This window comes from Malus sylvestris, chromosome 10 (genome assembly GCF_916048215.2).
Source record: "Malus sylvestris chromosome 10, drMalSylv7.2, whole genome shotgun sequence".
Classification (NCBI taxonomy): Eukaryota; Viridiplantae; Streptophyta; class Magnoliopsida; order Rosales; family Rosaceae; genus Malus; species Malus sylvestris.
In genome coordinates this window covers 1,187,672-1,206,221 of record NC_062269.1, presented here as the reverse complement: position 1 = coordinate 1,206,221, position 18,550 = coordinate 1,187,672, and the positions used below count along the sequence as shown (strand labels likewise).

At 38.3% G+C, this 18,550-nt stretch overlaps 1 protein-coding gene across 1 annotated transcript; it reads right to left on the bottom strand.

Moving 5' to 3' along the window:
- Positions 1 to 13,601: 13,601 nt before the first annotated feature.
- LOC126586765 (uncharacterized) lies at positions 13,602 to 14,492 on the bottom strand. The gene has a single exon (XM_050251707.1). It carries the CDS (start codon positions 14,490 to 14,492, stop codon positions 13,602 to 13,604), a length of 891 nt encoding a protein of 296 aa, XP_050107664.1.
- Positions 14,493 to 18,550: the final 4,058 nt, after the last annotated feature.

The following is an 18,550-nucleotide window of genomic DNA, read 5'->3' as shown; positions in this document are numbered from 1 at the left end:
GGAAATTTGGAAAGCTAGATGCAGTTATACCTTTAATGGTTATGTTCCCTCTTCGGTGTACACGGCCGAGAAAGCTTCTCGGATGGCGGCGGAGTTTATCAAGGTCAATGCCAATCAGGAGAGATTCAGACCTCTCTCAGCGAGTTTGTTAGCTTCTCCTCCCCAGTTTTGGGAGCCCCCTATTGGAGTTATCAAGGCTAATTTTGATGGATCTTAGTCTTGCAATACTCTCCAGGCTGGTTTAGGAGTTGTATTCCGCTCTTCCAACGGGGCTCTCCTTAATGGTGTTTCCTCCCTTTGCCTTTCTTCCTCCTCTTTGCAATCTGAGGCAAAGGCAACCCTCCTTGCTGTTGGGTCAGTGAGGGACAACAACGTTCGCGAGGTAATTTTTGAATCCGACTCGTTGGAGCTTATTACAAGCTTAAAAAGTGATTTCAAGAAAGCAAATTGGACCATTTTCCCCTGCTTCTCCAAATTTGGAAACTATCTTCTCAGTTTCGCTCGATCAGCTGGAGGTGGGTTCCTCGTCAAGCGAATTGTGCAGCCGATTGGGTTGCGTCGCATTGTAAAAGAGGGATGTGCTCTGATGCTTGGGTTATTCGACCCCCATCCTCTCTAGTTCATATTTTTTCCAAAGATGGTCTCCCTTGTCCCTCCTAATTTGGTTGGAGTTGAGACTATGGAGTTGTTCAGATTGGACCTCAGCCCCGCTTTTGTGTCGTGCTCTGTCTTCTCCTAGTCTTAATTTGGGGGCGAGTCCTTCTTCTCCTAGTCTTAACTTGGGGGCGAGTCCTTTGTTGACTCTCTTCTTTCTCTGTTTGGTTATTGTAAGGTTTCTTCTCTTCTCTCTGTTTTGGCTGTTTTGCATGGGCTTTGCCCTTTATGAATGGTTCCGTTTGTCCAAAAAAAAAAAAAAACAATTTCCATCCCCTTTTCATTCCCTCTTTTTTTCTCTCCCGACTTTCTCTATGTAACCATCCATCAAATCCCTCATCCCTCCCTTTTCTCACTCTATAATTTCCCTCAAATCCCTCACCGATTCTCTCTCGCCATTCTCAGTCTACCCTTTGTCAGCTTGCAGTTCCATGCTCCGCCTCCAGATTATAGCATCGGGTGTAAGATTTTCCTTTTCTGTTTTCCTTTTCCCGATTTGTTGAATTTGTATTTTATTGTTTACCTATTACCCTTTGCCGGCAAGGTAGCGATTGTGACGGCTTCCACTCAGGGCATCAGCTCTTGAAGGCGTCTCCGTCGTCATCTCCTCCCGCAAGCAGGTCACTCCCCGACACTCCGAAGGCGGGTACAGTAACGAGGAGAATACAGATTCGGATTATGGCGACAGGAGGTGGAAAATGAGGAGGAGGAGGGAGAAAGATGATGATGGAGAAAGGAAGAGGAGGAAAAGAGATAAGGACAGAAAGAGGAGGAGGAGAGATAGATGAAGAAAAGGAGAAAAAAACAAGAAGAAGATGAAGGAGAAGAAGGAGAAAGAAAAGGTATGAGCGGTGATGCATTCGTGGGGGAAGCATAGGATCATCAAAGAAACTGATATATGGTATGTTTGTTGAATTTTCTACTGTTTTAGGGTTTTAAAGTTTATGTTTGGCTGCTGAGAAAACGTAGGAAAAAGAAATTTACTTATCCCACTTGAATTTGATTGTTGTGTATAGGAACAGACGACCAGAGTTCACAACATGGTTACTAGAAGTAAAACAGGTAATTCATTTTCCAACTATTTTACTACCACACAAAACAATTAACTTGCAAAGTGTTTTATCTTATTCATAAAGTTTCTAAGGTTGTAGAGTTTACCTTTTGATTTGTATGTGTTTTGAAGCTTGTGTTGATTCGTTTCCGAATTGCAGTCGTCGATAATATAGTTCTAATGGTAATTGTTTTATCTTTCATTAGGTGAACCTGGAACATCTGGCAAATTGGAAAGAGAAGCAGATGTTCAAACAGTAAGTGGGTGTGTGTGTTTACGGATGTGTGGATGCATTTAGTTTTTCTTCTCCAAAAGGATCCTTATAATGAAGATAACAGGAATTTGCTAGGTTTTTTTTTTTTTTAATTTTATTTCTTACAATCTTAGTAGAAATTTGTTTCCATTTTAATAGGTTCATGGAAGATCACAGTACAACTAGCTTCTCATCGAAAAAGTAAACTTCTATTCTATTAGCTTGGGGCAGTTAATTTACTTGCTCGAAAAGAAAAGGTTATAAAGTTGTGTTCTTGCTGTTGTAGTCTCTCTTTGTAGGTAGAAATTTTATCTTAATGTGCTTAAGCACCTGAATTAGGCTAGGTCTAATGAAATGATATGCCATATTTTATCGATCAGTCGCAATATTTTTTAACCCAAGGTTGTGGTGTTCACACTTTTTCTCTTAGGATTTAGAGGAGGATGCAATGTGTGTATGATCTAATTTGAGTGAAATATCCTTCTTAATTTGCCTAATTCTTTCAAGTGTTATCATAACTTTGTGTGTGATTGATCATTGTGTATAACCAATATACCAGACAACCATAACTGAAGGCCATGCCTGCAAAGACTGAACCATAACTGCAGCCCATGCCTGCATCAATTGATTGAAAAGGTAAAAATCATTTCCAAATCTTTTGTGCGATGCCGTTAGGTTTGCATGGTCTATTTATTTGTTGCATTTTATTTTTGGCCTGAAATTGTGCTAATATTTTCTAGATTGTGTGAAATTTCACTAAATCAAATATGAAATCATCTTAATTTTCACAGCATTATCGACATCGGTCCCAATTCTCTGTCTGTGAATAAAGCTTGGAAATTGGAATATATGGCCTTGGTTGTGTGAAATGTTTGGCCGAGATTTTGTATTATTCCATTAAACAAAATTAATTCTCTCTGCTACCCAGAAGCCAAATATTTGATTTTTCACTGTGGTTTGTGACTTTGATGGTTGATCACAAATTTAATTTCCTTCTTTTCTCATATGCATTCTTGGTAGCGCCATCCCCTCACTTTCTCAATTATTGGTTGGGAATTGATAAAGACCAACTCCGGATCCCTATCTCAAACCTGCAAGTAGCTCAGATAGAGAGGGGAACAATGGCGGGGAAAGATAGAGAGAGGAAAGGGGAGCCGAAGCCCAATATTTTCAATTGATAATTTTTTATTTCAATTACAACCTGGATCGCACAAGCTCCATGTGAGCCTTTAATACATCTTTTCAGATCAACTAATACCACCTGTCACTACTTAACTACTAATCACCCACTTAAGGACTAACCCTGATATTACTTCTACTAAGTGACTTAACCTATCACTTATTATATTCATATCATTACCCCTCCCTTGGAGAACAACCTTGTCCTCAAGGTTTAAAAAACAAAGTTGGGAAATCGGGCAATGAATTCATCATAGTCCTCCCAGGTAGCTTCCTTGTCCGACATACCCTCCCACAACACCAAGACTTGGACTCCCGCAACATCACCCTTCTTGTACATACGCCTCTGCAGCACCTCCTGTGGTTTCTTCACTTCCAAACCAGCCGTGACTTGCTCTGGTAAAGCAGCCATAGGAGTGATCTGAGAACCCACCTTTTTCTTCAAACAACTCACATGGAATACAGGATAGGGCTGGGTTCGGTTTGAATCGGTTCGGTTTTTTGTCAAAACCGAAACCAAACCGAAATTTCGGTTCGGTTCAAATTTTTTTCGGTTCGGTTTTTTTCGGTTTCGGTTTTTTCGGTTTGGTTTCGGTCCGGTTCGGTTTTTTTCATTATTATTATTATTATTATTATTATTTTAAGATATGGATATTGGTAAACTAGCCCAAAAGAGGAGTTGCCAAACTAGCCCAATAGATCCAACAAACAATACAGGCCCAAGCCATAAAATACAACAAAAGAAAACCTAGGGTTCTACTGCATCACCCGCCGCCAAGCATCCACAAACCCTCGCCACCAACCAACCGACGCCTCGCCGATTGTAACATCCGGCCACGAGCACCTGTCCGAACACAGCCAAACAGACGAGATCCAAGGGTTTAATAAAGAGTATAGATCCAAAGACCAAAGATCTCTACCACATAAATTCAAGAACAACATCAGCCAATTTTTCTTCAAAAATTCACAAAGCATAGTCAACAAATAAATTCACATAGCATAGTCAACAAACCAAAGAAATAAAAACTATTAATCAATACACAAAAAAAAACTACCATTTTCAGCACTCAAAGAATTAAACAAGAAACAGAAAAAAAAAAAAAAAAAAAAAAGAGAAATTGAATACTTACTGTTAAAGAAATCCGGAGGAACAAAGATGGATGTTTGGACCGTGCGACCTCCATATGAATCCCAGATTAAAAAACTATTTGGCTTGTATTTGAAAAGCAGAGATCGAAAGTTTATGGAGAAAGCAAGGAATATTAGACGAGGAGCAGAGAGACAAGAGGCATAGGATTTGGAGAGGGAAAAAATGGGGATTGTCAAATAAATTCATCACAAACCCTACGCCTCTTGTGGTAATCCTTTGAAAAGGTAAGATCCATGTTACAACCATGGACTTGGCAGGTTGGAGAGAGGAAGAGAGGAAGGAGAGTTGAAGGGAGGAAGAGAAGAAGGAATGAAAGATCGACTGAGGAAGCAGAGAGGAAGAGCAGCGGATCGGAGAGAGGGAGAGAGAGAGTGAATGTTTGAGAATGAAAAGGTAAAGGGGTGACGGCTGCTAGGGTTTGTAAGCTTTATAAATTTTATAAAACATTAAAGATTAGAATACCTATAAATATTATGCTGGTACAATCATAGCAATACAAACCCTACAGTCAAGTTGGCTTGAATGAGCTATCCCCAACCTGGACGGAAGGGGTTCGAACCTTCCTTCCAGCAGGTTTTGAGTATTTATCTTTTATTTTCATATTTCGGTTCGGTTCAGTCCGGTCCGGTTTTCATACCTCAAAAACCGAAACCGAACCAACCAATTTTGGTTCGGTTCGGTTCATCAGATTCGGTTCGGTTTTTTTCGGGCTCGGTTCGGTTCGGTTGTCGGTTTTTTTCGGTTTTCGGTTTTTCCAACCCACCCCTAATACAGGATGTATTTTGGTGCCCTCAGGAAGCTTGAGCTTGTAAGCCACCTTGCCCATTCTTTCCACCACTTCAAATGGTCCATAGAACTTAGGATGTAACTTTTGGAAGGTATGGGAATTTAATGACTGCAGCTGATAAGGTATCAACCGCAAGAACACCCAATCTCCCACTATAAACTCCCTCTCAGTGCGATGTTTATCAGCCTGATTCTTCATTCGGGTTTGAGCCCACACCAGATTGGATTTCAGCAATGCAAGCATCTGATCTCGTTCCAATAAAGCTTGCTCCACAACTTCCAGTTTAGCCGTGCCCCGTTCATAGGTGATAACAAGTGGAGGAGGAATACCATACACAATCTCAAATGGAGTGAGCTTGGCAGATGTGTGGTATGAGGTATTATAACTCCATTCGGCCCGCGGAAGCCAATTCACCCACTTCTTTGGTTGATATCCCACAAAACACCTCAAGTATGTTTCTAAGCACCTGTTCATGACTTCGGTTTGCCCATCACTTTGGGAATGATATCCAGAACTCATGCTCAATTTAGAGCCCTGCAACTTGAAGAATTCTTGCCAAAATTGACTAAGGAACACGGAGTCTCGATCACTGACTATATTAGAGGGCATGCCATGAAGCTTAAACACATGTTCCACAAATAGGTGGGCTACACTAGCTGCAGTGTATGGATGAGAGAGTGCAATGAAGTGAGCAAACTTAGACAACCTGTCAACCACCACCATTATCACAGTCTTGCCCTTGCAGTTTGGTAACCCGACAATGAAATCCATGCTGATGCTAGTCCATATTTTCTCTAGAATGGGGAGAGGTTGAAGTAAACCCGGTGGAGCTATTGTTTCGTATTTATTTTGTTGGCAAACAGCACATTCTGACACAAATGCCTTAATATCTTGCTTCATGCCCTGCCAGTAAAAACACCGTTTGAGTCTTTGGTAGGTTTTAAGCACCCCTTGATGTCTGGCAGTGGGCGTGCAATGATGTTCCTCCAGCACCTTGAACTTCCAACCCGAAGTAGGACTAAGAACAATGCATCCCTTATACTTCAAGAATCCATTATCCAAGTGAAAATGGCTAAACTTAGAACTGGCACCCGTCGAAGGGTCGGCCAAGAAGTGAGCCACTTCCTGTGATTTATTCTTAATCCAAGGATCAAGCTCCAACTCTCTTCTTAATTCATCTAACCACCCAAAATAGGGATAGGTGTTAGCCCTGCATTCCAACATTTTAATTGACACTTCCACAGGTACATCTGAGCTATCCTTGTGCGTGGGAATTCTTGATAAGGCATCAGCCACCACATTTTCCTTGCCGTGTTTGTACTGAATCTCGTAGTCATAAACAAGCAGCTTGGAAACCCACTTTTGCTGGAAAGTAGTGTTGGCTCTATGATGCAGAAAATATTTAAGGCTGTTGTGATCAGTCTTAATGATGAAGTGTCTACCTTGCAGGTAGTTCTGCCACTTTTTAATCGCATATACTATAGCAATGAGCTCCCTCTCGTAGGTCGAAAGGGCTTGGTTCTTTGGTCCCAAGGCTTGGCTAGCGAAAGCCACAGGTCTCCCTTCTTGTTGCAACACAGCACCTATCCCGTTTCCTGAAGCATCACATTCCAGCTCAAATGGCTTCGAAAAATCAGGAAGGGCCAAGACCTGTGGTGATGCCATGACTGTTTTTAAGTGCTCAAAGAAGTCAAGGCGAGGTTGCCAAGGAGGACGAGAAGTCAAGTCGCCACCCTCACCACCATCACGACGGGGAGGGCGAGGGGTCGCAATACTCCGAAGATCCACATCATCATGGAAGAGCGGGGAAGGATGAACGGAAAAAGCGGCGGGCGACTTCGAATCTGAAGTTTGGCCACCGCCACCAGCAAAAACCTGTTCACGGCGAAATTGCTCGAAGAAGGCTTGAAGTTTCAGATCCCACGACGCTGTTAAGGAAGCATTGTTGGAGGAAATAGCCGCCTGAAGCATCTGAGGCAAATCAGCGAGAGTAGCTTCCACAGCATCCATGCGAGAGTCCATGGCGGCGTACTTGGAATTGGTGGTGTGGCGGGGCATACAAGAGGGAAAACCAGGATCAGAAGGCTGATACCAATGATAAAGACCAACTCCGGATCCCTATCTCAAACCTGCAAGTAGCTCAGATAGAGAGAGGAACAATGGCGAGGAAAGATAGAGAGAGGAAAGGGGAGCCGAAGCCCAATATTTTCAATTGATAATTTTTTATTTCAATTACAACCTGGATCGCACAAGCTCCATGTGAGCCTTTAATACATCTTTTCAGATCAACTAATACCACCTGTCACTACTTAACTACTAATCACCCACTTAAGGACTAACCCTGATATTACTTCTACTAAGTGACTTAACCTATCACTTATTATATTCATATCAGGAATGCAAAAATGGAAAAGCTGAGAAAGGAGATAGGTTAGCTTTCTGCATTTGCATCCCTATGATTTTTTCTTATGTCGAGTCTTCAACACTATTTGTTTTTATCAAAGTAATGTTTACAATTACCTTGGGTAGTTCTATACTAAACTGGAGGAAAAGATACATGCAAAGGAGACGGAGAAGAATAATTGCAAGCCAAATCTGATGTGGTTTTCAATCAATGGTGGTCAACTGAAACCTGTGTGTGAATCATGTTCTTACTATGAATGTTGTTCGTTCTTTTACAGGAAACTCTAGAAGCTGAGATTAGGATGCTCAGGAAGAAACTGACTTTTAAAGAAACTCCAATGTCATGCTTCTATCAGGAGCCTCCACCTCCTAAAGTGGAGCTGAATAAGGTATATCTTTTTTCTTTCAAAATCACAATGTATTTTCTTTTGTTCGTGTGTAATTTCCAGTTTTTTGGTGAATGTGATTTCATGCTTTAGTTTGGAAAACTTTTTTTTGTTGTACATAGAAAAGTGGTGGGGTGTACGAGTACATTATTGATGGACTTCTAAATGGTGGTTAGTTTATAAATTGTAATGCATGCGCTCTTTAACCTTGAGCATTTCTCCATCATTACCACAGAAGGCTCCAATTCGTTTGAAATTTCTCCATTTCTCTCATTTGCCTCCCGTTTGTGACCCCTTCAGAATTTCCTTCAAATGGGTGTTGTTTTGATGTTCAGAGGCCAAATACCCGTCGTCAGGGTAACAATTTTTGCCTCTTAAGTTAACAAAATTTCGCTGGTTCCTTGTTGTTTTAGTGAGAGTTCATTAATCTGTGAGCGTGTTTGGGAATTGAAGTGAATTGTGAATCTTGGTTCGTTCTTTTTGCTTGGAGTTTTAGTAATTTGTGTGTAATGTTGGGAGTTGAAATGGATTCTGAAACTGGGTAATGGCTGTATATGTTGTATTATTAGTAAAAAAAAATTCTATTTTCAAATCCTTCATATAAGGTGAATACAATTGTATTGAATGATTTCCTTCATTATATTGGTTTCTACAGTTGGAAAAGTTGCTTGATGGAGATTTTGGCATATGTGTGTGTAAGAGGATGGAGTACTTCATCCCCAAGGCAAGTCCTTTTACACAAATCCGTGTGGAATATATAGTTGTATACTGAGGTTTTTTTTTTTTTTTTTTTTTTTTTTTCTTTTTTTTTTTCTTTTGTAAACGAAGCTAAAAGTACAACTTTCTTTGTATACTATTATTTTTAAATGTGATTTAAGTCCTATAATGGGGGGTGAAGGTCTGAAATTTCTAAAAATATACATATTTACATCTATTTATTTTGATTTTATATTTATAATAAATTTTATCAGAACCTTTGTTGCAATCTTGGTCAGCTCGCAAGAAACTGCCAGGCGTGATTCCTTGGTTGTTCAATTGAGGATGCAACTTAGTAATTTGATTCGTGTTCGTTGCTAGTTCCACACTACTTGAAGGATATGAACCATTGTCTTCCAATTGTGGTTGGTTAGGTAGAAACTGTCCAAGTGGATTCCTTGGTTTCTTAATTGAGGATGCAACTTAGGAATTAGATAATGGCATAAGTGTTAAAAATTATGTTAACATTTTTTTGGTTCTTTTATGATTGTATTTTGTTGTTTTCAAATTTTTTCTTGCGTTTTGTTGTTCTTGCCTAATTGTTATTTCATTTTCTTTTTGTTTTCTTTGCATGGTCCTGTTGTCGAGAATTTGTTCATCATTTTTTGGAAGTGAAACATAAGCTCTTAATGTAAATCCAATATAATACAGATGAAACTGAAAGATTTATTTTATCATGTGGATTCAGTTTAATTGATTATTTATGATGACAGAGGTAAAAATTTCTCATCCTCTCTCTTCAATTTCATATATGTTAGTAGGATTTTAAGCTCAGTCATTCAGGCATGACACATTTTCAAAGGGAAGTCATAAGCATAATTCATTTTTCTTAAATTAGACTCAAGATTTTTACGTGCATAATTTATCCCTTTTACGAATTTAATTGGCTAAGCCTTAATGATGATGTTGATGAATCTTCACAAAAGTCCATTTCTCTTTTAATCATTGACTAGTCTTTTTCTTCATTGGCAGTCGACCCAAAATGTTCTTGCGATTTGAATCAAATGCAAACTGTGCATGTAAGTTATGTCCTGCATGCACACATGCATATAAACTAAAAAAATATATATACATGATTTCATGTGTTAAAGATTGTACTTATTCTTAAATAAAGGTTCTGCTGACAAATGCGTTAACAATATGATCTTAGAACTCATCTTTCTACTCCATTGTATGACTAGAACCATATTTAAAACTTTGTATATCTAAAATATTATTGATCAATTGTAACTTGCCCTATTGCTATTTGCTAATGACAGGCTAGGAAGATTGTACTTATTCTGTTCGTAGATGCAAGGCTAGAAATTAAGTTTGTATAGGGTTAAATCAATTGATGCTATAGTATTTGTTAAAATTGTTAGATTTAGGGGTTTGGTAAATTGAGTTTAGAGATGTTGTTTTTAAGGTACCTTTGACTCTTAATTGCCATATGGCATTCAATATTTATACTCTATTGCTTGCTGGGGTTTACCCTTTGGAGCATTTTATTAAGGTTCTTCTTGCTCTCTAATTGAAAATTTTAAATGATATAGGTGAATGCAGACGCTGCATAACCCAGCCCAAAAAAGGGACGAAAGCCAGCGATTCGACTTGCTATTGCGATACACAGGTATGTTGAAAACTTTCCCAAATCCTATGTGCTTACACAATTATACAGGTGTGTATGAACAACTTTATACATGCATTTGTGGAAATACATATGTTTGAGCTGTTAAAAAACGGTGATATTTTTGTCTAGTTGAATGATTCGAAGAAGGAGGAGTGAAAAATACACAGTGAAAAAGAAGATTGGAAAATGGCAGCTTCTCTCTCTCTGCAAGTCACAGAGGAGCGATTGGAATTCTCACTCTACTTCTGATATGCACTCACACACTTACACAAAAAAACTGTGTGGAGGGAAAATTACAGTTAGAAACAATTGGATCCTTTCTCTCACAGTACTTAGATCACAACCGCTCATCTAACATGTAATGACATAATAAAGAAAGACCAGATAACCACATGGCACTCATGGCCTTTTACACATAGGAACTTCACACTTGGCATTCTTAGTACAAGTGAATACACATTTAATCTCATCTTATTGCTAATACTCAATCAGCTAGAGACTTATAATTCAACACTCCTCTTTAAGTCTTGAGCTGATTTCACTCCAAGCATGCTCCTAAGATAATTGAACCGATCTTTAGGCAGAGATTTTGTGAAGATATCAGCTAGTTGCTCCTTAGTTGGACAATACACCAGATCAATGATGCCATCCTTCAGTGCATCCTTGATGAAATGGTATCTTCTGTTAATGTGTTTGGTCTTTTGATGGAACACAGAGTTCTTGGTGATTGCAATTGCTGAGGTGTTGTCACAGTGCACTGGAGTGGCTTCGGTTTAAAATTCACCAAAGTCTTCAAGAACAAATCTCAACCAAATGGCTTGAGTAGTTGCTTCTGAAGCACTGATGTACTCTGCTTTTGCAGTGGAAAAAGCTACACAATTTTGCTTCACGGATGCCCATGAGAATACTCCACTGTCAAAAGAGAAGCCATAACCAGAAGTACTTTTATTGTCCTCAATTGATCCACTCCAATCACTGTCACAGAACCCAATTAACATTGAGTTCTTACCCTTCACATATTCCAGACCATAATCTAGGGTGCCCTTAATGTATCTTAGCACTCTTTTAGCAGTTCCAACATGCTTACTGGTAGGGCAGTGCATAAATCTGGCTAACAGACTGGATGCATACATAATATCGGGCCTGGTTGCACTGAGATATAGGAGACTTCCCACCATACTTCTGTATAACTCTTCACTTGCTGCACCACTTCCATCATCCGTGGTTAACTTGTCAGTTGCAACAAGTGGAGTAAGCACAGATTTGCACTTTTTCAGACCAAATTTGTCTAATAAGGAGCTTGCATATTTCTTTTGGTGGATGAAAATGCTTGAATTTGTTTGAATTATTCCCATTCCAAGGAAATGATGGAGAAGACCCAAATCAGTCATCTCATACTTTCGTTTCATGTCTTCTTTGAATTCTTCAAGCATTAGCTTGTTACTCCCAGTATAGATTATGTCATCCACATAGATCGACACAATCAAAATGTCTTTCTCTTCTGCCTTGATGTACAATGTTGGTTCACTTAAACTTCTTGTAAAACCACACTGTGAGAAATATGTATCAATCTCTCCATACCAGGCCCGTGGTGCCTGTTTTAGACCATACAAGGCTTTGTGAAGTTTATATACTGTCTTCCTCCCCTTTAGCTACAAAACCATCAGGCTGCTCTACATAAACCTCCTCTTCTAGAACACCATTTAAAAAAGCAGATTTGACATCAAGTTGATAGAGTTTCCAACTCTTTTGTGCAGCCAATGCTATAAAGGTTCTGATTGTATCCAACCGAGCAACAGGAGCAAAGGTCTCATTGTAGTCTATTCCTGGTTTCTGGGCATATCCCTTTGCAACAAGCCTTGCCTCGTTCTTTTGCACAGTTCCATCCAGGTTGAGTTTGGTTTTAAACACCCATTTTACTCCAATTATAGGCTTGTTACTTGGTCTGTTTACTAACTCCCAGGTTGCATTCTTTTCAATCATGGAGAGCTCATCCTTCATAGCGTTCATCCAAGACTCATCCTTAGCTGCATCTTCATATTTCTCTGGTTCTATAATGCACAGATTACATTGAGCAAGTACATCATCCAGCTTTCTCCATTTTAATGGAGTATGATCAAATGCATAAGTGTCACTCACACCTGCACTTGACTGTGAATTGATCTGTGTATCATCAATACCACTTGCAGCTTCTTCCAATATGCCAGATGATAAACCACTTGAAACTTGAGTGTCTTTTTCTGTATTCTCACTTCTTGGTGTATCAACATAGTCAAACTCATAAATAGGTAGTGACATATGTCTTTCTGTGCTTCTTTACCAATCCCAAGCTGAGTTTTCATCGAACACAACATCTCTTGACATGATCAGTCTTTTAGAGATTGGGTCAAATACTCTGTACCCTTTCTCACATTTTGCATATCCAACAAAGACTCCTTTTATACTTTTGGGTTCTAGCTTGTGTCTTAGCGCGGATGGAGTATGAACATAACAAACCGAGCCAAAAACCTTCAAATGGGCAATACCTGGTTTCCTTTTGCTGTAAGCTTCAAAAGGTGTTATGTTATCAAGTGATTTGGTAGGACATCTGTTTAATATGTAGACTGCAGTGTGCACAACTTCTGCCCACATATAGTAAGGCATTCCTTTGTCATGAAGCATAGACTTGGCCATTTCAACCACTGTTCTGTTTTTTTCTTTCAACCACTCCATTTTGCTGTGGAGTGTAAGAGAGAGACAGTTGTCTTTGGATTCCCTCTGTGTCACAGTATTGATTGAATTCATTTGATAAGAACTCCCCTCCTCTATCACTCCTTACACATTTTACTCTCATACCACTTTGCAACTCAGTCATGGCCTTGAATTTCTTAAAACAAGTAAGAGCTTCTGATTTGAATCTAAGAAAATACACCCATATCATCCTGGTTGCATCATCTACAAGCAACATAAAATACTTGTTTCCTCTTGTAGACTCATTTCTCATTGGTCCACACAAATCAACATGAACCAATTCAAGTGGAGCACCTGCTCTTTGTGCTTGACCACTAGGAAAGCTTTCTCTGTGTTGCTTACCATATTGACAGCCTTCACAGACTCTGTCATACTCATCTAGATATGGTAGACCATGAACCATGTCTTTATCCTTCAATTGCTTGATTCCACCAAAGTTTAGGTGACCTAATCTTCTGTGCCAAGTCAGAGAACAATGAGCAAAACTAGTCTTCAACACAAGTTGTTTCTCAGGCCTTAGAGATAGAGGATAGCACCTGTTTTCTTTCATTTTTACACGGATAATTTGACATTCCAGAGAAGGACCATAAAAAACAGTACACATATGTCCACCAAACACAAGATAATATCTGTGCTCATCCATTTATCCTACACTTAATAGATTCTCTTTCAAACCAGGTAAATACATGACTTCTCTGATATATTTTCTCCCTCTGTTAGTTTCAATTTCCAGTGATTCCATTCCTGCCACATTAACTAACACTCCTGTTGGCATTTGAACTTTCCCTGCAACATTGGTATTCACATCAACAAGAAGATCAACATTCCCTATCATATGATTACTGCAGCCACTATCTATGTACCAATCTCCATTAACCTTAGTCTCAGCAACTGCACAATTTGCATGAAATATGTTTCCTGTCACTTCCATTTGACTTGCACAGTTTGCCTTTTGAACAGACTTTCCAACAGTACACTCTCTGGCCCAATGTCCAAATCTATCACAGTTATGGCACTTGGATTTCCCCTTATATCTACATTCACCATAATGAAACTTTGAACACACTTTACATTGAGGTTTTACACTCTCTTGACCCATAACCTGTGAGGAAGTACTATTCTGTGCAACATTTGTGAATGATTTTTGCTGAAACTTTGGTTTTGAATCCCACTTCTTACCCTTTTGATTCCAATTTCTCTGTGATTTAAAAGTACTAGACTGAGCATAACCTCGATTATGCCCTTTTGAATTAACAGTAAGAGAAGAAAATGCTCTCTCAGTTGCATCAGAGGAATGCAAATCAAACCTCTGCTCTTGACTCTTCAATATAGCTAGTACCTCTTGCAGTTCAACAAATTCTAGACATTTGGTGTTTTCTATCACTAAGCATATAGGATCATACATCTTAGTGAGACTGATTAACACCTTCTGAACTAATCTCTCATTTGACAGAGTTTCACCAAACGTCTTTATTTGATTAATCAGATCATTTAAACGAGTAAGATACCCAGTCAAGGATTCATCATCACGCATTCTAGTGTATTCAAATTCTCGTCTAAGATTTTGGAGTTTCACAGATCGTACCTGATCCCCACCGTGATATTCGCCATATAACAGATCCCATGCCATTTTTGCTGTCTGCGTTTGCGATTCGAGGGAAGATCTGATCGGAGACTGCGCTTTGAATGATTCCGAGAGCTTTTGCATCTTTCATGAAGATTGCAGCCATTTTCTCATCATCGTCAGCATCAACATCTGTATCTTCATCAGTCTTAGCTTTCTTCTTCTTCGAATCGGAAGTTGAAATCCCTTTTTCCACCAGATTCCATAGTCCATGTCACTCGAAAATGGTAACCATTTTGATTCTCCAGAACTCGTAGTTCTCATTGGAGAAGATTGGGGTCCTCACTTCAGTACTCCCAGATCCAGCCATCGTGAGCTTGTGTGAATCCAGAAACGCGTAGTTCTTAGATCACAGACAGACTCCGGCAAACTTCACCGAATCCAGAAACGGTGATGTTTGAGTTCACAGAACACGCCCATATCTAATCGAAACCAGGCTCTGAGGCCATGTTAAAAAACGGTGATATTTTTGTCTAGTTGAATGATTCGAAGGAGGAGTGAAAAATACACAGTGAAAAAGAAGATTGGAAAATGGCAGCTTCTCTCTCTCTGCAAGTCACAGAGGAGCGATTGGAATTCTCACTCTACTTCTGATATGCACTCACACACTTACACAAAAAAACTGTGGAGGGAAAATTACAGGTAGAAACAATTGGATCCTTTCTCTCACAGTACTTAGATCACAACCGCTCATCTAACATGTAATGACATAATAAAGAAAGACCAAATAACCACATGGCACTCATGGCCTTTTACACATAGGAACTTCACACTTGGCATTCTTAGTACAAGTGAATACACATTTAATCTCATCTTATTGCTAATACTCAATCAGCTAGAGACTTATAATTCAACACTTGGTTTTTATTTTAGATTTATATGTGCTGGTTGTCAGGTTCTAGCTGTGTGAAAGCCTCAGTTATAGATCAACCAATAACTCCTAAATCCTGAGGTATTTTCTCCGGCAGTTTTTCTGGATCGACTTTTGCACATAGCAAAAAACACGTTCCACATTGATGTCACAAAAGTGAATGACCTAAAAGAACAGCACAATAACGTGAATAATCAACTTGTTTGCCAAGCAGAGTCTCATCACGATCGACATAATGAAGAAGACAAACAGGATGATTTACGAATGCATGGCATGCAATGGAAGAGGTTATAAAACAACTTGGTAGTGAACCGTCGAGATGAGGAGCAAGAAGACGTTTTATAACTCCATGCTTATTTGCTCGAGATTTTTCAGTGTGACCAGTACATGGGGTGGTACACCACGTGTCACTAAACAAATGATGGGTTATGTGTGCTAAAAAGTTTAATAATTTACCATATAAAATTTATCATCATTCCTCTTAAAACACGTGGTGTACCACTTGTATTTTCCATCATAATTAAAAATTTCTCCATAAGGTGGACTTGAGCATGAGTTCTGTTTGCATGCTTGTCAGTAACGCCTGCATACTTTTGCCGTTACCAAAATTGCTCCTTCATAAAGTGCTAGAATGTAAACCTCTTGTTCAAGTAAGTTTCTTGCATGCGTCTTTTATTTTAATATAAGACTAAAAAGCCTTGTTGGACTGGACTTGCTCGCATATTTTAGTATTCCAGCATGCCCTAGTTTGATAAGAATGGGGACTAGATCAAACATAATTTATTTGCATATTATTGAATACACTCATTTTAAAAATGTAATATGAAGGGGAAATATTATTTGCACTTCAAAATTTTCATTTTCCACTCTTTTCAAGTGTATTTTTCTTTCTAAATATAAAAAGTTTGTAGTGCCAATAACAATTCACATATTATATCAAATGGCTTATATGCCTAATATGAAATAACTACTTAGTCCTCACAAGATTTTTTTATAAATAAAATAAATATGAATAAACCCTAAATTTCTAAGATTTTTTTTTTCTTCAGACTCTTAAACTCACTCACATCCTCCATTATAGAACAAATTCCTAACCACTAAAAACATAAACAAGATGCTGAAACAGTTCTTTTTTAACGAATGAAACACGAAATTGACTATTTGGACGCCTCGACATGAGATAAGACTTCATATAATTTTTCCCTTCATCATGCTTGTTGAACCCTAAATTGCAACTCAGATATTCAGTAGCTGCCAATTGAGAATTTGAACAAAAGCATATGTTAGCCATTCTTTGGTTGGAGCCTATTGAAAATATGCACAAATTCAGTAAGTTCATACTGAAAAGCTATACAGTTTCGGTAATTTCGTGCTGATATTGATCATTTTTTTTAACCATCTGCAGAATCTTAAATTCGATAGATCTCTGCTGAAAATATAGGGGTTCCAATAAAACAATCCTATGAGATTCTACTGTAAAAATCAAAATATGAGAAATATCTAACCTCCGGAATTCCAAATATATATAAGCCCAAATTTCATTTTTTGTCAAGAATCATAAGCCCAATAAACCCTAGCGGGTTAAAATTTGTTAGGGTAAGCCCAATTGACTACAAGTGTGACTGCAAAATGCTATCCCTTCCTCTAGATTTTATTAGGAGCCATATTTTTTCTAGCAAAATTCTAAATGCCCTTAAATATATAAGAAAAAGAAATATAATATTGTGGTTTTAATCTCTAAACCCAACTAAACCCACAACATTATTTCCGACAAACCCAAAACCAATCGTCGGCAAAACTTTCCCTTGAGTTTGTCAACTAATGTCATATCCTTCCATTCTTTTCCTTCTCTTTCTCTTACTCCCTCTTCTCATACCCTTGAGAAGAATAGGTACAACCAAACTCTACCGGTGTTCGTGTCAACGTCGGCGTCGAACATGTCTCTGCATTATGCTCCCGCTAGACTACATTTCACACCGGCCTCTCTTTTTCGATTGATTAGATCCATATTCACATAGAGAAATAAACAATACGAATGCAGCGTAAGAAATACAGTTATATGACGTTATTTAATATGAATAATAATTATCAAATAACCATATAACCTTCTGTGCTTCAAGAGAAGATTTTTTTTCTCTTACACCACCTTAATTAGCATTTTTCGGTGTATTTAATGTCACTCAGTACTATGGTCTGGTGGTATTTCTAAACACTTAGAAGTGAGAGGTTTTAGGTTTGAATCTCGTGGATGACGAATTCGATACCAAATTAGGATATCCATTATGTGGCTTTGCCAAACTCTTTCTTCTCTTAATATAAAAATATCGATGTACTAAAAAAAATATGATTATAATGACGTTAATATTTTTTTATATAATTTTAAAAATTAAAATAATAACGTTATATAACTGTGTTTTCAAATACATGGAAGAAATGCTAATTAGGATGGTGGGAGAGAGAGAATCTTCTTTTGAAGCACTTATCGTCAGCCTCCAACTGTCAGCTGTTAAGCTGATATTTAGCTTTAACGGCCGTTATTGCTTTTCTCCACAACATAACGGTGTCAAACCCCATGTGTGAATTACATGGTCATTGATGTGACTATGGTCATGCCATGTCGTATGTTAACATTATTACACAGTTACACAGTACATGTATGGGATGATGTATGTATAATGTATGGGCATGGCATTTGAATGTATGTGTGACATTCTGATAAGTGACGGCAAGTTTATTTCGTTACGCAGGACTACGGAGGGTTTCTTGTTGTCCAGCTCTACATGTCGTCATTTACTTCCAACAAATGATTAAGGAAACCGTTTGAGCCAAATGGCAAATTATATATCGTATAGATAAAAATCATTTCAAAAATTTTAAATTTTAAATTAAATATAAATAGTACTTAATAAAAACTATCGCACGATGTACGATGAACAGTCACTATCACATGATCCTTAGGATTCCTAGATCGGATCCTTTTCCATGGCAAATATATACCTTGCGATCTTTTGAATGCCCACAAAGGGACTGAGAATATTTTTAATGTGTTTGATATATGTGATGGTATGATATATGTTATTATATAAGATAATGTTAG